The sequence below is a fragment of the Zootoca vivipara genome, chromosome 11 (assembly GCF_965207765.1).
Source record: "Zootoca vivipara chromosome 11, rZooViv2.hap1.1, whole genome shotgun sequence".
NCBI lineage: Eukaryota > Metazoa > Chordata > Lepidosauria > Squamata > Lacertidae > Zootoca > Zootoca vivipara.
The window spans coordinates 50,047,022-50,069,701 of NC_142594.1; the positions used below are offsets into that span (position 1 = coordinate 50,047,022).

General features: G+C 41.9%; 1 protein-coding gene across 1 annotated transcript in view; it reads right to left on the reverse strand.

The window, feature by feature from the left end:
• Positions 1-13,652: 13,652 nt before the first annotated feature.
• LOC118092094 (sodium channel protein type 5 subunit alpha-like) overlaps positions 13,653-22,680 on the reverse strand; it is a 43,471-nt gene continuing 34,443 nt past the window's right edge. The window contains exons 21-25 of the mRNA XM_088654246.1: positions 21,778-21,834; positions 19,635-19,776; positions 17,669-17,769; positions 16,040-16,310; positions 13,653-15,488 (exon numbers count right to left, since the gene is read on the reverse strand). Coding sequence (XP_088510372.1) covers positions 14,359-15,488; positions 16,040-16,310; positions 17,669-17,769; positions 19,635-19,776; positions 21,778-21,834 — 1,701 coding nt within the window. The 3' untranslated portion in view covers positions 13,653-14,358. The remainder of the gene's footprint in view (positions 15,489-16,039; positions 16,311-17,668; positions 17,770-19,634; positions 19,777-21,777; positions 21,835-22,680) is intronic.

The window sequence follows — 22,680 nt, forward strand, 5'->3', positions numbered from 1 at the left end:
ATACTTCTGGATATATTTTTCACATTTGACTCCTGGCTTTCCAAAGAGGTGAGAGGTACCCAGACTTGTCTCATCCTGTTTTCATGACTGCCCTGTGAAGGAGGTGAAGCTGAGAAACAGTGGGTTATTCAAGGTTAGCCTGCTTCAAAGACTAGCAGAAATTTGAACCCTGTTCTCTGCAGTCAAAGTCCAACACTTTGGCCGCTGTACCACACTTTCTCCACAGGTATCGTTGTAGGGTAGATTGGACTGATGCTCCAGGAAAGCTTTGGGGAAACCTCGACCATGCTGCTGAATTAATCCACACGGCATTGAGATAGATTTACTCAGCCACTTGGCATCACTGTCTTGGCTTATATTTTGTCAAATTAAGAGCACCCAGAAGAGGCAGCACGACCAGACCAATCAAATGACTCCTTGGCCATATTCAGTTTGCTCCTTTTCAAGGTGTAGTTCTAGCTACCCAATTTTTTAATCTGACTTCTGGGTGGCTACAGAAGAATGGTTCCAAGTGGTAGCGTCCTACAGTGTGCCTGGACATAAGAAGCTGCCTTATCTGGGCCAGCCCTAATTAGGTATGGGGGGAAGGTTTCTCCATACAGTTGTTTTTGTGGTGTAATGAAAGGGATAGCAAATTATTAGTTGCTTCATTTATGATTGTCATACATTTAGTGTCAGGAAGGGGAGAGATATTTGTGGGATTTTCTGCCTTAGGTGTCAAAATAACTTGACTGGCCTTTGAGTCTGTGCATCTATTCCATAATTTAGCTATGTCCTGTGTGTAAGAAGTACTTCTTTTGTCTGTCCCGAATCCTTTATCATTCAGTTTCATCAGATGGCACCCAAGTTCTAGCATTATGAGAGAGGAAGGTGGACATTTCCCTCTCTAGTTTCTCATCCACACCGTTTTATATACCACTGTCACATCCCTTTACTAACCTTGTTTTCCTAAACTAGAAAGCTGGAAATTAACTCAGGCATTTTTCGTTGCAGATTGTGTGCTAGATGACCAAGATCTAGGCACGTTGGTGGGGCTTGAGCCCCACTGAACTAATCTGAACACGTTTTAGTAAGCAATTGCTGATTGCTGAAATTCTTTTTAAAAAAGTCCAGTAGCACCTTAGAGACCAACTAAGTTTATTCTTGGTATAAGCTTTCTAGTTTATACATGCACGCGAAAGCTTATACTAAGAACAAACTTACTTGGTCTCTAAGGTGCTACTGGACATTTTATATACTGCGTCAAACCAACACAGCTACCTACCTGAATCTAGAACCCTGAAATTCTGGCAGTCTTAGGTTAAAGAATTCTTTTTTATATATAATAATATTTTATTAATTTTCCAGAAAAAAGGTTAACAAAACATTAAAGACAATGAAGGGGGGAAAAGCAAAATAGAAAAAAGAATACAAATACAAAAGCAGAGCAAGAAACAAAAACATATAAAGCATTATATCTTATCTCCCTCACAATGTATATTGGGACCTCCTCGGGTTCCCGTCCCTGTGGTTCTTATATACGTTTCTAAGTAGCAAATTCTATATCAAAATATTCACCTTGTAAAAACGTCTTCTTTCCCTCTAAATAACATCTTCACATATTCCACAGTTTTATTTACAACTTAATTTCTAGTCTAAAATGTTACTTTAGCATGTTTTTTTAAATACAATTTAAAATCTTTCCATTCTTCTTCCATCGCTTCTTCTCCCTGGTTGCGGATTCGTCCGGTCATCTCAGCCAGTTCCATGAATTCCATCATCTTCGTCTGCCACTCATCAATCGTTGGTAATGTTTGTAGCTTCCAGTATTTAGCTATCAAAAGTCTCGCTGCTGTGGTGGCATACATACCGTAAAAAAAGATACATTCTTCTTGGGAATCTCCTTTCCTACAATGCCCACTAGGAATGCTTCTGGTTTCTTAACAAATGTGTTTTTCAACACTTTCTTGAGTTCATTATAAATCTTATTCCAGAAGTCATTCACTAGTGGACACATCCACCACATATGGTAGAAAGAGCCTACTTCTTTATTACATCTCCAACATTTATTATCATGGTTAAAGAATTCAGCCTGAAAGATTAATAGCGGAATGAAGCTTTGTGTGTTTCAATCCCGATACACAAGCATGCAGACCGATGCTGTTCTCATGAGTGGCACTGCCAGCTTGCTATGGCTTATGCTGCTACAACAAGAAGGAGTACTTCATGGGACTATTTTTGTCTGCATGTTTGGGAATTGAAACTTTGGAACTGAAGAAAACTGGCTGTTAATTGTTCCTGCATCCATACTTGGAAAGTGATTATAATCAGGTAATGACAAACTGGGCAATTGCCTGATGGTGCATTGATTGCATGATTGGCTGGATAATTATCTCTGCAAGTGTTTTTAACTTGAGGAAAAGGAATAATGAATATAGGCCTTTGAATAAGGGACAGGTCTAAAGGCTTCTTTGGAGAAATTCTCTGCGGATTTTTCTCTCCGGCATAAAATTGGCTTCTCATTGCAATTATCCCATGAGTTTACAGCTCAGTACAAAGATGAGAGAAGACTATGGTTCAGAGGGGTGTGTGGCTCAGCACTCTTTGGGTGACTCCTCCTCTAATTCAGTCCCTGCAGAAAAACACTACCCAGTGTTCCAAATGGGTAGCAACAATGCAGAGAACTCGATGACTGGATAGCCAATATGGTGGTTAGATTTGGACTAGGGTAGCCCAGGTTGAAATCCCCAATCAAAAATGATGTACAGTGGTACCTCGGTTTAAGTACACAATTGGTTCTGGAAGTCTGTAGTTAACCTGAAGCGTACTTAACCTGAGCAAACTTTCCCATCGAAAGTAATGGAAAGTGGATTAATCCGTTCCAGACGGTCTGCGGAGTACTGAAATTGAAGCATACTTAACCTGAAATGAACTTTCCCATTGAAAGTAATGGAAAGTGGATTAATCCGTTCCAGCCGGGTCCGTGGAGTACTCAACCTGAAGCGTACTTAACCCGAAGTACTATATGAGTATAATTGGTTCTGGAAGTCCGTACAGTGGAACCTCGGTTTATGAACACCTCGGTTTATGAATTTTCGGTTTATGAACGCCGCGGACCCATCTGGAACGGATTAATTCACTTTACATTACTTTTAATGGGAAAGTTCGCTTCAGTTTATGAACGCTTCAGTTTATGAACAGACTTCCGGAACCAATTACACCCATGTTTCAGTTTATGAACGCTTCAGTTTAAGTACTTCGCGGACCCATCTGGAACGGATTAATCCACTTTCCATTACTTTCAATGGAAAAGTTCGCTTCAGTTTATGAACGCTTCAGTTTATGAACAGACTTCCAGAACCAATTGTGTTCATAAACCGAGGTACCACTGTACTTAACCTGAAGCGTACTTAACCTGAAGCGAACTTTCCCATTGAAAGTGTTGGAAAGTGGATTAATCTGTTCCAGATGGGTCGGCGGGGTACTTAAATTGAAAGTACTCAAACTGAAGCGTACTTAAACCAAGGTATGACTGTAGTGACCTTCACAGGATTGTTATTATAGGATAAAATAAAACAATCCCTGCACGTTGTGCTGAGTTCTTTGGAAGAACAAGGTACACGTGTAATAGTCAATGGAAGAAACATTAAGGGTCCCTCTATACATCCTTTTTATTGTGCTTTCATGATTATTTGTGTTGTTGGTGTTATTAGGGTACTTATATGTGATCCTTCATTCAGGACTGGCTCGCCCATGAGGCAAGGTGGGACGACCACCTCAAGCAGCAGAAGCCACAGAGAAAGCAGACCCCAATGTAGTTTGTTATTCTTCCCCTGTTCCCTGACGTAGATCTTCACTCACCCTTCCCTGGCAGAGAGGGGGAGCCATTTTGTGGCTTGCCTCAGGTGCGAAAATGCATTGGGCTGGCCCTGCCTGCATTCAATACTTGCAAAAGTTTCAGGGCAGTCATACTGCTTCATTAGCAATCGGTGCCAGGAGTTGGGTGGCGATGGTTTTTTTGGTCCTGCTTTTGTGGCACTATAGTGCCGGGCGCCCTGGCAACGTGCTCAATCAGATTTGCTTCTTTGTGATGTAACCATCCCCACCATACTTCTTATTGATGCCAGATACTGGCATTCTTATGGGGGTTTTGCGTGTGGAATTTAGCACAGCAATCACAGCCTGAACAGAATATCTTTAAAAGTGTAAAAATGAAGGTATGGTTGCATGGTGTCATATTGCAATGAGAGTATTGAAGAACCACAGTAATAAGATGGCCAGCAGGAAAAACAACAACAGCAGGCTGTATATTCCGATTTACAGTAATTTCCCCAAAGCCTTGCATATTTTCACAATTCACAAATCAAACCGTGATAGAGCCAAGTGAGCCTCAGAGGCAGCGCATTCCACAATTGAGGTGCCACAGCCAAAAAAGTCCCGTCTTGCATGCTCTGTTCCAAATGTTAGATGGCAGAATTTACAGAGCAGGGAGTCCGCTGATGAAATGAGAGTACAAGTAGACACATATTGAAGGACGCAATCTGGGTATACCTGAGGAGCATATATCTGAGAACAGGGAACTACAAATATTAATAAGGCTGATCTTTGGACAACGGAGATGAGCCAACTGTTGTCCTCCACCACTCCAACAAAAAGAGAGAGCAAGACATTTTGGGTTGAGTTTGCAGAATGCAGGAACAGAGGAACGACTCTAAAAGGCTAAGCAATCCCCTTTGGGGGTAGATATGGCACAGAGAGCAGCTTAAACGAAATGGACCAAGTAAATACTGAATGGATGGTAATGGACATTTGATAGGGGAATTAATTCTTAAAGATGGGAAACCTTTCAGTCTTGTATAGTATATGCTTACTGCTTGCAAAGAGCAGGGCTCATTAAAACTAATGCATGGCTATTTGCAGCAAAGCCCGTACAAAGGAAAGCTATGGAGTTCTATCAGAGATAAAGCCATTCCAGATGTTTCTGAAAGTGCAGGGTTTCTCAAATGCAAACACAAGAAAAGTAAGAGCATAAGAAATGGCCTTCTGCATCAGACCAAGGTGTTTATGGGGATCACACCAACAAGGCACAAAAGGCAACAGCCCTCTCCTGCTGCCAGATTGCAAAAAGGACTTGGGGAAAAGATTGAAGACACATCTTTCTTAGCTTTGCTGCTGCTAGCTAATTAAGGGTTTGCTAAGCACTGGGGGATCCAAATTACGTCTCTGCTATGTAATGTGTGGTGTGGACTATGTAGCAGTGACGACAGAAGGTCCTGAGCTAAATTTCTTACATCCTTGGTTAAAAGGATCAGGTAGGAGTTGATGGGACAGACATTTGCCTGAGACCCCATGAGCCAAAATAGGTAGATGCCAAGGTCAGATGCTGAAGAGCCAATACTTCCCTTTTACACAATTTCAATATATGCATATGGGCTGCCTTCAAAAATAGTCCAGGAACTGCATTTGATCCAGAATACGGCTGTAAGATTATTCTGTGGGATTGGGCAGTTTGACCATATTATACTTCTCCTTTGTCCGCTGCACTGCTTCCGTTCCATTTCTGGGCCCAAGTTAGAGTGCTGGTCTTCACCTTTAAACCTGTAAGCAGCTTGGGACCAGATTACCTGAAAGACTACGTTCTCCCACGCGTACGTACCTGAACCTTAGGATCCTTTTCAGAGGCTGTGCTCAGAGTGCCCGTGCCAAAACAAAGGGAGGGGGCCTTTGCCATGTTGCCACCCCAGTTATGGGATTTCCTTCTATGAGAGCCTTGCCTGGTCCTTTTGTTGTAGTTTGTTTAGTGAATACTCTTTTTGTTCACCCAGTCCTTCTCAATAACTCAGGTTTTCCCTTAAAATATGGAAGCATTCAGAGTACTTTGCATTATGATGTGGCATACAAATGCCAGAGAGAGAGAGAGAGGCCAGTTAGAGGCATGGGTGTAGCCAGGATTTATGGGGGAGGGGGGCAAAACTGAGTTAAATCTTTTTATTTATTTACTTGATTTAGGGGGGCAGCTACTTCCCCTGCACTCCCCTGGCTATGCCCATGGTATGAGGCAGCTTCCTATATTCCGATGAGTCTTATATCCAGCAAGTCCCCCAGTCGGAATCCACGTGTCTCTTAATTTCTCTAAGGGCCTCTGCTGGCAATCTCACTCTACAGCTGAATTGAGTTGTCAGTCAACTGGCAAATGCATTCCAAAGATACGTTCAAATAGGTTGGTCCACCCCAAACTGGAAGGATGCCCCGGGAATCCTCTGCAAGATTGCCGGGGATCCCAAGTTGTTATGTACTGAGCTGAATCATCATAGCTGCCAAGTTTTCCCTTTTCTCGCGAGGAAGCCTATTCAGCATAAGGGAAAATCCCTTAAAAAAAGGGATAACTTGGCAGCTATGTGAATCATAGAACAATAGGATCCAGAATCAGCAGTCTGATTGGTCCGCAGGAGCCACCCAATCCAATTCCAGGTGGAAGTGAATCCGCAACCTGATTGGCCTGCAGGAGCACCCAATCAGGCAGCTGGCAGAAGTGAATCCACAACCTGATTGGCCTGCAGGAGCAGCCAATCAGGCTGCTGGCAGAAGTCAATCCACAAACTGATTGGCCCACAGCTGTAGCCCTGAAGTAGCCAATCACGCAAAGCCCATTGTGTAAATAATGTATATAAGCAGATGGTTTTGGGGAAAGGGCAGTCTTCTCTTCTTCTCCTTGATGACTAAGGAGCCTCTCAAAATAATGTCACTGCAAGTACTACTTGGCTTGTTCCTGCAGAAAGGATGGCCTGGCCAATATGGAAACCACCTCCAAATCGATGCTGGGCACCCCCATCTAAACTAGGAGTGATGCTGAAATAAATAAATAAATAAATAAATAAATACATACATACATACATTCCTCGCCCAAAGGACTCTGTAAATATGTCAGAGATTATAAAAGTTTTAGCAGCATCTGTAGTTGCTGTTTTTTTAGCAGGCAGTTTTCTGGTCCACACAGGTGGGAAACACCTGCCTCTGATATGTCCCTCTGTTTCACTTCTTCTAGTCTATTTAACTTCAATAAACTACCAGTATGTCATGGGAGGTTTCTTGGAATAACTGGGAGGTAACTATATACAGTATAGCAATTTATCAGGTTCTTCGTCCAGTAAGGGAGTAGAGGATGGGGGTCCCATTTTCTCTCCAACGATGAGGAAGGTAATGGAGAAACAATAACAGCAATAACCAATCATACTGGGGTGGAATCTTCTAACTCTGTTTTTTACAAAGCTAACTGGTTGGAAGTGACTTTCATCAGAAACTGGCCGGCTACATTCAGTAATAAACTCCCTATAATAAGACACATCATGAATTGTGGGGCCTGTTTTGCTCTCCGTTACCATCTGTTGAAAACAGTACCCTTCTTTATTCTGCTCAACTTGGTGATTTAATTGAATTATGTTAAGAGCTCTGAGAATCAAAAATAAGAAAGCAATATCAAGCTCACTTGACAAAAATAATGTAATCTGGTTGCAAAAAAGGATAATAGATCTTAAATGGAAATTGTTCTTAGTATTACTAGTTTAGGGACACGTGTGGCGCTGTGGGTTAAACCACAGAGCCTAGGGCTTGCCGATCAGAAGGTCGGCGGTTCGAAACCCCGTGACGGGGTGAGCTCCTGTTGCTTGGTCCCTGTCAGGAGTTGGTGCAGGAGCCAGGCCCTGGGACCAGCAGGGCTTTGCAGGACTGGGATCCTCTTCGGCTTGTTCCGGAGAGGCACGGCACGGCCGCACAGGTGAGGCCACTTGCTGTTCGCTGCACCTGGTGGCAAGAGCCAGCCGGGGATATAAGGCCAGCATTTCCCCTCAGCTCTTTGCCACAGCAACACGCTCTCTGCCTCGCCGTGTGCCTCCTTACCTTTTGACTGTGACTTCGTGCTCTGACCCCTGGACTGTGACTTGTGCTTTGACTCTCAGACTGTGACTTTGTGCTTAGACCCTCGGACTGTGTGACTTTGTGCTTTGACCTTCGGACTGTGACTTCTTCCCTTGTGCTTCTTGACCCTTGGACCTCTGCTCTTCAGACATTTGTGCCTACCATCTTGCCCCCAGTCCCAACGCACCTTGCTGGGACTTCGCTCATAAGCAGCCCGGACCGTGACAGTCCCTGCTCCTGCCAACCTAGCAGTTCAAAAGCACGTCAAAGTGCAAGTAGATAAATAGGTACTGCTACAGCGGGAAGGTAAACGGCGTTTCCGTGTGCTGCTCTGGTTCTCCAGAAGCGGCTTTGTCATGCTGGCCACATGACCTGGAAGCTGTACGCCGGCTCCCTCGGCCAAGAACACAAGATGAGCGAAACAACCCCAGAGTCGGTCACGACTGGACCTAATGGTCAAGGGTCCCTTTACCTTTTATTACTAATGTACAGAAAGTGATTTGATCACATTATTCCTATTCTTATTCTTATTCTTATTACTCCAATGAATTGATTTATACACGCATTACAGTGGTACCTCGGTTTATGAACACAATTGGTTCCGGAAGTCTGTTCATAAACTGAAGCGTTCATAAACTGAAGCGAACCTTCCCATTGAAAGTAATGGAAAGTGGATTAACCTGTTCCAGATGGTCCACGGAGTACTTAAACTGAAGCGTTCATAAACTGAAGTGAACTTTCCCATGGAAAGTAATGGAAAGTGGATTAATTCGTTCCAGACAGGTCCGCGGAGTACTCAACCTGAAGCGTACTTAACCCGAAGCATGGGTGTAATTTGTTCCGGAAGTCTGTTCATAAACTGAAGCGTTCATAAACTGAAGCGAACTTTCCCATTGAAAGTAATGGAAAGTGAATTAATCCGTTGCAGATGGGTCCGCGGCGTTCGTAAACCAAAAATTCATAAACCGAGGTGTTCATAAACCGAGGTTCCACTGTATGTTCATTCGCAGAAGTTACACATCTGCATATAAACCATTTTAAGTACAGGATAACAGGAACTCACTTTAAAGAGTAACAGGAAATGAGAAATACAAACGCAAGGTGAAATCATTTGGTTACAAAAGGAATGCTCAGCTCTTTAATGGCCTAATGCATGCTAAAATAGTGTGGGGTAATTTGCTCAACACCTACTTAAGCAGAAAGCAGCAAGGAGGGGTGAGTCTTTCCTTCTCTTAGAGAAGGAAAGCAATCTATTGCATGTCAGGAAAGCATCAGGGACCCTTTAGAGATACGGTAAGGCAATGTGAGTGGCTGGGTGCGGATTAAAGAGAAGCATCAAGCAACCCTTTGAAGCATACAGTAGTTCTAAAATCACATTTAAATTCATCAGGTGTCACTTAAAACATTTATATCCTGCCTCTCCTGTCCATTTGTGATGGCTTACGCTCCCCCCCCCAAAAAACCCTCGAAGAACAAAAGTACCACTGAAACAATGTGACTCCAGAACAATCAAACATGCGCCAATGAAATGTTCAGGTTACTGGAAAGGCTTGTAGGTTCCAAAAGCAAAGACCTGGGCATTTATCTGTGGGAGAGGATCTTGGGATCTGGCTTGATTTTCTTTGTGCAAATAGCTTCCAGGAGAGAAAGATGTGTTTCCTGTTCATACAGAAGCTAATTAATAATAATACTAGTACGGTAGTAGGGGAAGCAGGCATTCAAAGAACAAGAGATCACATGAACATATGTGTGTAAAACAGGCCACAGCTATGATACATTGAAAGAGAGCTTCCAATTATTTTGTGTAAAACCTAATTTTAAGAAATCAATCTTTTAGTGTAGCAGCACTCCCTGCCCATTGACACCTTCGCTCTACTTTTTTCAGTGCCTGCTAAAACATTTTTGTTAAGGCAAGCCTATCCAGATATGTAGAATGCTGACATTTCAACCTGCTTTTTAGTGTATAATTGATTTGAATTTTTTTTTGGGGGGGTAGATAGTTTTTAAAACTTTTTTACTGTTAATTTTATTGCTTACTTCTTTTTCTAAACTGTTTTGAGTTTGTTTGTTTGTTTACAATCAAGTGCTACATAAATGCGATGAAATAAATTAAAAGGGCAGGGGAAAGGCCAATGTTCTATGCCTATGCTGAAACAGAAGTCCCGTTTTCAATTAGGATTGCCAGACTCAATAGAGGACAGGACTTCTGTGCCTTTAATTGCCCTGCTCTCTTTTGAGTCTGGAAACCTTAAAGAGAAACCAGCAGACCCTTTGCTTGGAAATTAAACAAAGGGTCTGCTGGTTTCTCTTTAAGGTTTCCAGACTCAAAAGAGAGCAGGGCAATTAAAGGCACAGAAGTCCTGTCCTCTATTGAGTCTGGCAACCATAGCTGCCAAGTTATCCCTTTTTTAAAGGGATTTTCTCTTATGCTGAATAGGCTTCCTCACGAGAAAAGGGAAAACTTGGCAGCTATGCTGGCAACCCTATTTTCAATAAATGGTTTGGACCCCCCCCCCTTTGAGTAATCTTTCAGGAAAGGGCAGAAACAAATGTTCAGCTCGTTTCTGTGCAGCACAATCCTCTTGGCAAGAGATAAGAGAGATGGGGGAAAGGACTACGCTCTGCATATTGCTTCTGATTGCCTCCTTTAAAGTAGACATTGTATCCATAGTGTAATATGCATGATGCCTGCATCCACTCTAAAGTAGGCAAGCCACACATGCCCCATGAAACGAATTGTCAGACTGCCATGACATACATACATTTACAGATAACATGCTGTTTGGGGTACAGATGACCATAACTAAAGAAATGAATTTAGCAGGTTGCACTCCTGGATCAGGGCCTGCTTCTAGAAGGCTGTAACTAGCATTAAATTCCACCCTGTATGGTGCATTAGAAGGGTGGAATGTAAATTCTTAGACAGACAGACTGTTTTTTGGAAGATGTGAATTATGGATTTCCTGTGTCACATGTAGATGCTATCGGCCAGGAATTTCTCAGTTCATAACTTATCCATGAACTCTACTATGTTTACTAGTTATCTCCTCTTTCCACCAAAATTCTGGTACTATGGAACCAGCAAAGAATTTTCAACCTTTAATCAACTACATTTCCCAAAATTCATTGAGAGAAGCAATTAAAAAATTGGCTATGTCTAGAATGACCTCATGAATGGAAAAGGGGAAACAGACATATATACTTATCTATATATTAAGATGAAAATAATACTGAAATACAGATAAAATATGAAATGTGAAAGGAAGTGTTGTGAGAGTGATGGAAGTCTATTACTATTATTTTGTAAATTAGTGTTTATTGTATTGAAATATTATACTTTTCTTTATTCTTTTACTGTCTACTTTTCTTTGAATTTTTTCTTCTTTATTTCTTTTTCTTTATATTATTCTTTACTAGTGGAATTCAGCCCGTTAAAATAAACGGGCGCTAGAACAGATTTTATTGATTTTTAGTGTGCAAAGCAGAGAGGAACGGGTGTGCAGCCCCGCCGAAGCGGCGGCCGTGGGAGGGGCCAGCCGCCCCCCCCACGCACCGCCGCCACAGAAAGAGGCCGAATTGCGGCCTTCTTCTGGGCGCCCGCTGCCCAGCTGGGCTCAGCAGAGCACCCCAACGAAGTGGCGGCTGTGGGGGGGCCAGCCGCCGCCCCCCACGCGCCGCCGCCACAGAAAGAGGCCGAATCACAGCCTTTTCTTGGGCGCCCGCTGCCCAGCTGGGCTCAGCAGAGCGCCCCGACAAAGCGGAGTAAACGGTAGGCAGAGGTGGGGGGGAGAGAGAGCGCGTGTGTGCGTCCTGTCTCTCCGTCCAATCCCTGTGTCCCTGGCGCACATGCGCAGTAACCCAGGGACACACGGGACAACTTGGACGCAGGGACAACTTGGACTTTATTATATAGGATGTATGGCTTGGTACTGATGTATTTACTTTGCAATAAAAATTATTTGAAAAAAATTATAAAGAGAGAAGCAATTAAAATGCAAGTGATATAAAATTTGCATAATTTTGTAGTGAAAATATGTCTTATTTTTTAATGATGGGTGTAGCTAGTGCAGGGGACTTCAGGATGGAAGTGGGGACATTTGCCTCTTGGGGACTTTTCAAGTTTAGTAAATAAATGCAGCGACCACTACCAAAATCAGTGGTGGAGCAAAAAGTTTCACAAATCATTATTTCAGCAATTGGGAAATTGTGTGGTGTGGTGGGCACTAAAAGCTTTTAATATTTTAAAATATTAGAAGGTACTGCCACCTAAAGGTGTTTTGACTGTTGTGCAGCTGTCACTTTTTACAACATATTTCACAGCAAGCACTCAACAACCACTTTTGAAAGGTGGAAAAAAGCATATGGCCACATATAGCAGGTTTGGAGCATCCCAAAGTCCTTGGAAGGGTCAGAGGGGACTGTGCTTTGAAAACTGTTGGGATTCAGACACAGAAGTGATACAGGCAGTGTCTACTTGCTGGTGGAGAAGATTAGAGTTGGAGCATTTTGCTTCATTTTGCTTCCAAAACCAGTGCAGTTAGTTAAGAAGGGACTTTGGAAGTAAATGAAGGATGTGCTCATGCTGTAAGAGGGAGCTACTCTATGGATGTCATTTCCCCCAGGCAATAGACTTTCCCCCACTGTCAGGACTTGCCAACTGATACAACGGCAAAGCTTGGGTTGCAAGGTCTAATACAAGAGGCTTCAGTTGTTGCCTCGCTGGTGCAACATCTGTCTTATCCAGCTCCTTGTTTCTTGGCTTATTATCTGTATGGAAAGCTTCTCAAATGGTTTCAGCAGTTGTGTTCCAGAATTAGTGCTAGTCTTCTCTAAATGGACAGCTCCCCCATACCCCTTGTAAGTCTGTGTCTCCAGACCATCTAGTTCATGTACACCCAGGGCTCTGTAGAAATCTGACTCTGTAACCTTGCTATTCTCCTGCCCCTTGCCCCAGACAATGTTGTGTGAATCAGTATATGAACAAGAGTTACCAGCACCTACATTTCCCACCAAGAACAGCCGACAAATCTGAAAATCCAACTGTTTTTATTTAATTGCTATAGTTTGTGAAATATCATTTTATAATATACATTAGGCAGGTACATTTGTTTGCTTACTTGTGCAGTATGCATACATATGTATCACACTGATGTAAGTAATCCCACTTATTTTAAAACATTGTGTGAACACATGCAGCCAGACTCGTATGAGTAGAAATATGTGGTCGCTGTAGTGTTTTGCAGGAATTATAATTTCCCACACACAATTTAACAGTTACGTGGTATAAAAATTACTTCCCTGTGTGGGCATGTAATGGGAGGGGTAGCCGTGATATATTCAATAAGAATTAATTTATACTCAAATGGATTGACTTCACCATGCCGACTCCGCATACTTCTTTAAAACAAAGCTCAGTCTTAAACAACCACAACATATCTTGAACTCGTTACCTGAAGGATGTCATTCAGGGATTGAATCTGTGCACTACCAGCAAGCTGTGGCTGGCCAAATAATGAACAGGAGAGTCCAGTCACAAAATAGAGTCAGGTGATGCTCCTTGATCTGTACAAAAACCTCCAGGTATGGTTTACTAGCTTTTACTGGCTACAGGTCACCTTTGCTTTATCTTTCTCTGCAAAGGAGCTGAATCGGACAGTTTGTTGTAGCCATGTTGCACCACGAGGCCCATGTCTCATGCTAAACTATTCTGGGCAAATGGGCTCTTTACTGGTTCCAAAATGTATTTTTGAATTTGGGGGGGGGGGACCGCAAAGCATTCATAGATAAAGAGGAGCCCATGGCTCATGTGTTTTTTTTTTATGGTGGCCCCAACAGCTACCAAAATAACATGCTAACTAATCCGTTAATAAAGCTAAACATACAAATCTTTTCTCCTTTAAATATTATTGAAGACTTTCCAGTTGCAATATTTATTCCTGCTAAGAGCATCAAGAGAGGGATGTGGGTGGCACTGTGGTCTAAACCACAGAGCCTAGGGCTTGCCAATCAGAAGGTCGGTGGTTCAAATCCCTGCGACGGGGTGAGCTCCCATTGTTCGGTCCCAGCTCCTGCCAACCTAGCAGTTCGAAAGCACGTCAAAGTGCAAGTAGATAAATAGGTACCGCTCCGGCAGGAAGGTAAACGGCGTTTCCATGCGCTGCTCTGGTTTCGCCAGAAGCGGCTTAGTCATGCTGGTCACGTGACCCAGATGCTGTCTGCGGACAAATGCCAGCTCCCTTGGCCTATAGAGCGAGATGAGTGCGCAACCCCAGAGTCGTCCGCGACTGGACCTAAGATCACAGGTACCTTTACCTTTACCTTTTAAGAGCATCAAGAGGATACACAAATGGGTAAGCTTCACAGTTAAAAGTGTTAAATAAAGGTGGCTATGATGATGGAAATATTTTTGTAGCATTACACTTCCTGGGAAATTATATTGCGACAAGAAAAATAGCGGACTGTAAATCACTTGGGTTCACTAGTGTCTGTGATTTCCACTTGAAGACTGTCGTTAGTGGTGCCTGTGACATTACTGTAAGATGGAGGAATAGATACGGGAGATGGGCTGTGGGAGTTACTCGACTGACTGTCTTCGTTTTCACTAAGTGTGAATGCAGAGGTACCTTCCTCCTCATGTATGCGTTCCAAGGGGGTTTCCTGAGAGACTTCTTTCATTGCACGGTGAAGGAGATACATCTTGAAAGCCCTCTGGATAATGGCAGCCGATTCCTCCTCTTTCCGCTTGGGAGTCGTTACAATGGGTTCATTGGCAATCTTCTCTGGATACTTTTCTTCTATCTGGGTCTCCAGTGGACCCATGTCCCCATATTCCCCCAATACCCTCTTGGTAAAAGCAAACAAAATATCCAAGCAGTGGATTTTATTTCCGTTCACCATAGGAAGGTCCATTAACATCAGCTGTTGCATGTTTGGTTTGGGTACGCGTAAGGGTTCTGCCAGAGCATCAGCAAAGTCTGAAAGTGCGAAGTAAGAAATAAATTGGGTTGCGCGAGGATCAAATTTTGCCCAAATCTCATAAAAAATTTCAAAATCATCATCACCTAGAGGTTCTGTGCTTTCCTCCGTGGCAACATTCAAGTTTTCTATGATGACAGCAATGTACATGTTGACTACAATGAGGAATGATATAATGATGTAGCTTACAAAATAGGCAATTGCCACACTCCTGTTTACGCAGGGACCATTTCCACCTAAATTGGGAGCACAAGTGATGTTGTCAGTGATCAGCATTGGGTTGAGGAGGTCATGCCAGCCAGCAGATGTTGTTATTTGGAAGAGGCAAAGCATACTGCTGCCAAAGGTTTGGAAGTTGAAAATGTTGTCAATCCCACCTTGCCAACTTGCACAGGCAAAGTTAGACATACCAAAAATAGCATAAATAAACATGATCAGAAAAAGGAGAAGTCCAATGTTAGTGAGAGAAGGGAGGGACATCAGTAATGCAAAAAGGAGGGTCCGAAGCCCTCTGGCTCCTCTGATAAGTCTCAGTAGTCGACTAACACGGGCTACTCGAATTATTCTCAGGATTGTAGGAGGGAAATCAAGTGCTTTTCGAAGTTGTCCAGCTGCAGAACCTATTAAAATAATAATTTTTTTGAAAAATCCAGCAACAATGCATTTTTATTTCCAGTTTAAGCTAAGCCAAACTTAAATATTTAGGTCTATATTTAGGCCGTGCTAAAATAATAGTTATTTGAATGCCTGTTTAGAGGACAACAATGGCTGGCTCCAGCGAGATGTGCAAGATCTTACAAAGTACACAAGATCTCCTGCCACTACCACTACAAGTGGCATCTGGGATGCTATAGGGTCAACATATCTTGGTGTTCTGCCACCTGTATTAGCCCATCTCATGAGCAGGCAGGCCCTGGATCCATGAGCAAGCATGAGGATTCGGCAAATGGAGCTTTTCTATTTACTCAATCTGGACACCCATCTCTCAGACCATATTCTACACGGTCACCACATGACATTCTTGCAACCACACAGATTCCTTGATCTCCATAATTTAATACAATTGGCAACTTCTTAGGTATGCAGACTTGGCCCAAGCTCACATTTTTGCATTTGCTTATTGTTGACAAGAAATAACCCTGTTGTACATGAACTTTTTTTTTTTACTTACTAAGTATTGAAAGAATCACAACCACAAAATCAAATATATTCCAACCGTCTTTGAAGAAATATAGTCTCAAAGCCAACATTTTGATGATGCACTCTCCAGTAAAAATAGCGACAAATATAAGATTTATATTTTCAAGAAGGGTCTTAACAGCTTCCCCTTCGCCTTCATGTTCTGCTGCCATGATCACCACATTCAGTAAAATTAGACTTATGATGAAAATATCAAATGCTTTCTTGTTTACAATGTCAAAAAGAAGTCCTTGGTACATGTTCTGTGGCAAAAGGGGAAAAGCAAGAAGCATTGGCATCACTAATGATTTCCCCTTTTCTTTGAGGCAAATGACATAACTGTACTTTTTGGCTGTTTCTCACAGAGGTTTTTAAAATTTTGCTTTAACTTGTATTTGCTTATATTATAATCTAATTGATAGCAATGAGTGAAAGAAGAAGAGAGAAGGATTCTTTTGCAAGAGAACCAGAAAATTGTCTTTTAAGAGGCTATAGGGACAGATTTATGCTTGAGCAAAGTAATTTTCTTGTAGTTCAATAAAGATATGTAGATACATGTTTTACATGTAGAATATAGTTCCCTAGTTTGCATTATTTCACTATTTATTGAATTGCACAAGCTAGAATTCTGGACTAAATACCTTGTTCGGTCCTTTTCTCTTCTTGTGACTCTCATATCTGGATTGTGTGGGTTAATATGAAAAGGGGCTATTGCAGGAATCAACAACCTTTTCAGACGAGCAGGCACTTTTGGGGCACCAGTCACAAAATGGTTGCCATTAGAATGTGGCATAGCACAACATGCCATGGGGGGGGGGGACATGACGTAACACAAAATAAGGGTACCGTCACTGCTGCTGCTTCCTCCCCACCCCAGATAACCTCAGGCTTAACATGTGGAGTCAGCTATGTCCTGCTGGTCTTGACTGTGAAGTCCGCATAGTACTGCTTTCCCATACACAATATTGATTCCACTGTCTAACAACAGAGAGCACTCCCCAGTACCAGGAAAAGTACCCACATCCCACAAGTACATCTCTCCCGCTTTTTTCCAGGGGGTGAGGGTGAGGAAGCAAAACCCTGAAAAGGTGGAGCAGTCAAATTGCTAATAAAAAATGAGAAGAATAGTGTCTGAACATTGTGCCTCATATCTCAGATTCCAAAAATCCTAGAAACTTCCTCAAAAAATAATAAAAGCTGGGAATCTGGGGATTACTTGCCAAGCATACAAACGTAATGATAAAATTGATGTGATTTTCCTGTTTATATTTTGATGGTGGCGAATTATCTGGTTGCATTACACATTTTTAAACAAAATAAAACTGGTAGCAATCACTGATATAATGCTTGTTAAAAGAGCAAGTCAAGTTATATGAGCCTTTGTTTAAAAATGCATTTTCTTCGCTACTATAGCAAAATTTAACAATTTTTCTAATTTTGCTTAACTTCTTTAATCTTACACAGAGTAAACCTATTGAACTGAGTAAAGAATTCTCACTATGAAAGCAAAAGGCAAAATGTTGACCACTAAATAACTTGTTATACTAGATTTTGAAAGGTAGTTCCAAGTTAATTCCAAAACCAAACAAGGAAATGCACTTATTGTTAGTGGCTGTCTTACCTGCGGCCGTGGAACGGGCTTATGTGGTTTCTTGCTACCAAGTTTTTTTAATGCGTTATAATATTTCTTCTGTTCATCTGACATAAAAATGAGTTCTCCACCTAGGTATAAGGAAATAAATACAAAATGCATCTTTCTGCCTGAAGATATCAAGCTTTTATGCAAATCCAACTACTGTAAGTACTTTCTAGCACTACAGGAAATTTAACTGGTAAAGCTATTTACTACATTACCATCTGTAGTAACAGTTATGGAGGCTCATGGTGAAGACTATGACTGGATATGCTTCAAAATCAGTGGTGGTTCATGGGGCTTCCACCACCACCACCACCAACTATGAGCACCACTGTCTAAAATATAAGGTCCAGATGAAATGAAAACAGTTCCACAAGTTTTCTATGCCATGAATTGTAGGGCATCACAATTGTGGCAAAACAATGAGAGAACCAGAAGTTTCAATGTTCTAGATGGATACCCCTTACCCTCTTTTTCAGGGTCTATGAATACTCCTTCCTAAAGCTACTTTTTTTTTACTAAAGCCGGAATTAAGATTCCCGGAAGAAATATCAACACCCTCAGATATGCTGATGACACAACCTTGATGGCAGAAAGTGAGGAGGAATTAAAGAACCTTTTAATGAGGGTGAAAGAGGAGAGCGCAAAATATGGTCTGAAGCTCAACATAAAAAAAACTAAGATCATGGTCCCATCACCTCCTGGCAAATAGATGAGGAAGAAATGGAGGCAGTGAGAGATTTTACTTTCTTGGGTTCCATGATCACTGCAGATGGTGACAGCAGTCATGAAATTAAAAGACGCCTGCTTCTTGGGAGAAAAGCAATGACAAACCTAGACAACATCTTAAAAAGCAGAGACATCACCTTGCTGACAAAGGTCCATATAGTTAAAGCTATGGTTTTCCCAGTAGTGATGTATGGAAGTGAGAGCAGGACCATAAAGAAGGCTGATCGCCAAAGAATTGATGCATTTGAAATGTGGTGCTGGAGGAGACTCTTGAGAGTCCCATGGACTGCAAGAAGATCAAACCTATCCATTCTGAAGGAAACCAGCCCTGAGTGCTCACTGGAAGGACAGATCGTGAAGCTGAGGCTCCAATACTTTGGCCACCTCATGAAAAGAGAAGAATCCTTGGAAAAGACCCTGATGTTGGGAAAGATGGAGGGCACAAGGAGAAGGGGACGACAGAGGACAAGATGGTTGGACAGTGTTCTCGAAGCTACGAACATGAGTCTGATCAAACTGCGGCAGGCAGTGGAAGACAGGAGTGCCTGGCGTGCTCTGGTCCATGGGGTCATGAAAAGTCGGATACAACTAAATGACTAAGCAACAAAGCTACTTTTCTTGATTTCTGTTAATCAGTCACAAGGAAATCCATTTTTTAGTGTCAGTCCTTACTCAATCATGAAGCTCACTGGGTGACCTTGAGATATCCACCATCTTTCAGACTAACCTACCGCACAGGATAAAATAGGGAGGAGCGGAACAGTGTACACAATCTTGAGCACCTTGGAGGAAAGATAAGGTATAAATGTAATAAAGAATTTCCTTATGACCCAGCCAGGCAAGCTACTGTGGGGTAGCTCAGTCAGCAAAGCATGAGACTCTTAATCACTTAATCTTAGAGGCATGGGTTTGAGCCCCACGTTGGGCAAAAGATTCCTGCATTGCAGGAGGTTGGACTATATGACCCACATGATCCCTTCCAATTCTACAATTCTATGATTCTGTTCTGGTTCCCATGTAATGTAATCTGATATCTCCTGACCAGGACAAGTGGTACTGAGGATTACGTTCTTTCTGATTTTGGCCTTAGACTAACAATGTCTTGGACATTATCCGCTGCAGTCTATTACAACACTGTACTGAACACAAAGCTTTCACCATTTCTATCCAACTATTATACAATTTTTATGGGAGTGAAATATTTTGTAACTCATGTGTGTACTTATCTTTTTCCTTTGTTGGTTGAAATTGTCAATAACAACTCCAATGAAGAGGTTTAGCATGAAGAACGATCCAAATATGATAAATGCCACAAAATAGATATATGCAAACACACTATTTTCAAAACTTGGCTGTTCATTTTCCTGAAATAAAGTAGAAAGACAAGGAACGTCTTGTTTGTGACTTAATTATGTCAATTCTTAATTTATCATGAATGATTATTTCATTGCCCTGTTTGATTTGTTTAAAAGCATAAATGGATGCTATGTAATGAGATACACCTTGTGAGACACAGTAGGCAATGTATAAAAGGACACATGCTGAACTATTCACTGTTCTACACCTGAACTAGTGCCCTGATACTCTGGTTACTGAAATAAGGTAATCATGACTAGACATACAGCTAGCTATATCCAAAATGGTGGAGGACCAATTACAATGGGTCACCTCCAGAGATTTACAGAGCCTGCTGGGTTCCCAGGTGCTCTGGGGATTCAGGAGGTAATGTGAAAGATGTGTCCGTGTTTCTTAAATTAGGTTTTATTGAATATTTTTTGTGATAGAAAACAAATAAGCAAGGAAATGTACATAAAGCATCTTCACTTTCAATTTATGGAGTCCTTTTCACAGTTCATTTACATTCAGTATGAGACACTATTGTACTAGGCATTGTGGGGAGGGAAGATAGGAGGGAGAGGGTTGGGGAGATAATGATCTTTTCATTTTGCTGTATAGTGTTTGTGCGCGGTTTTTGTGTCAGCGTCTCCTTTATCTATATAGTAGGTCCTTTATCTATATAGTTATTTGTTTTTGTTGGCATCCAGAGCCCAGGTTGGTTGCATTCAGTTGATTGCAGTGGGGCTTGTTTGTTTGTGCTTGTGTTTGTGAGGGTAGGTTGTTGGGTCAGGTTAACCATATGCTGTTGGGGGGGCATAGGTCATTGTCTTGTTGTGCTGTGTGATAAGGGGGTACCACAGTGGGGTGAAGGCGTCCTCCTTTGCTTGCCCCTGTGCTAGCTTAAGTTTGTTGGTTAACTTTTCTAATAGGGCGGTTTCCCATACATTTTGGTACTAATGGTCTATGTTCACTCCTGACAGGTATTTCCTGTGTTGATATGGGGTTGTCATTTTTGCAGAAGTCAGTGAAGCAATATAGGTCTTTAGCTTGACAGGTATTTATTTGGATGCTTCGGGATGCATGGTGGAATAGTGGGTGATGAACCTGGGGAATTAGAGAGCCAGGGGAATTGAGGGGGCTGCCGGCTGCCACCCCAGTTGATGGGCACTGCCATTCAAGTGGTGTTCAAGTACCGCATCATGTGATTGATTATACAGGGCAGGGCCCTACTTTGCATATTTTATTCAAGTTGGCACCCCTGATTTCTGGAATGGATGACTGAATATGGCTATTGGCAGTTGCTCTCCAGTGTCCTCTCCCGTAGATATGTAGAACTTGGTTTACTGGGGAACTTACTGGGGAAATGAGACAGTTTGAAATTAAAATAAAAAAGTCATAGAAAATTTGACTAATTATACCACAGAACCCATTTGCAGGCAGAGGAATTGATGGTGACAGCAGCAAACTAATATTTCCTTTCTGCGAGGGTATTGGCAAAATTTCAGATACACTGTTCTAGATGGTAAAAAGGCTATAATCATCAGAGGATGAAGCACTTCCAGTTCATGGTTGTGATTTTGCAATTACTCACTATCAGAGAAAGCTGTCTACAACATCTCTCCAGGAGTTACTGTTCTGAGCCTGCTTCCTTCTACTCAGGAAGCTTGCTCAGAATTATGCAGGGAGATGTTTCTTTCAGGGCTGAATAATTTTAATTTCACAAACTAAAAGTAAGCATTTTTGAGTGTAAAAACGACGTTTTTGAGTGTAAAAATGAGGTGTTTTAATTCAGGCTGGAATAACACCCACTGGGAGAAAAACAGTTTAAAATGTGGTCTGCAAGGAGAAATGTCCTCCATCCCATCTCTATCTTGCAACTGTAAGCAACCTCACCAAACTCCAGTTCCCAAGGTTCTTTGGGGTGAAAGCTGCAACAATTCTAAAAGTACATAGAATGATACAACCTGTCGATAAAAATGCAGCAAAGCATCTAAAAAGAACAAATGCTGAAACTTTTCATGGCTTACTTGTGAAGGTGCATCTACTGCAGCATACATAATCTCCATCCAGCCCTTAAAGGTTGCCTGGCAATATATGTATATAAACAAATCAAGTTACTGAAGTATTCTGTAAATTGTTTTTCCTAGTCTGTCTGACAGTCTAACACATATTTGGTTTGCCACCCTCTCCTGAGGAGTATGCTAAGGGATGCACTAGACTTGACAGGTGCAGCCATATTTGTCTATCCACATGCCTACCTCATACATGGATAAAGACACTGTACAAACACCAACAGAGCATGTGGGAGATAATAATAATAATAATAATAATAATAATAATAATAATAATAATACCTTTATTGTCATTCTACAACCTGTGTACAATGAAATTAAACAAGCCTCCCCCCCAAAAAAACACTCAATCTCTTATTGAACAACACACCACCTCGCAAGTCAATTTTGCTATGTTATTATCCATTCAACTTTTAATTTCCTGCATAGGCAATTCCTGGAGGAATAAAAGGTTTTCAGCAAGCATTTAAAAGTTGGCATAGAAGGTGCCTGCCTATATAAAAATATATTTTTATTTTGTTATCTTACGCTGTTCAGGGGCACAGAAACAGACTTTCCATTGTCAATATAATAATAATAATAATAATAATAATAATAATAATAATAATAAGTAAAGGTAAAGGACCCCTGACAATTAAGTCCAGTCGCAAACGACTCTAGGGTTGCGGTGCTCATCTTGCTTTACAGGCCAAGGGAGCTGGCGTTTGTCCGCTTCCGCAGACAGTTTTCCGGGTCATGTGGCCAGCATGACTAAGCCGCTTCTGGCAAAACCAGAGCAGTGCACAGAAATGCTGTTTACCTTCCTGCCAGAGTGGTACCTATTTATCTACTTGCACTTTGACGTGCTTTCGAACTGCT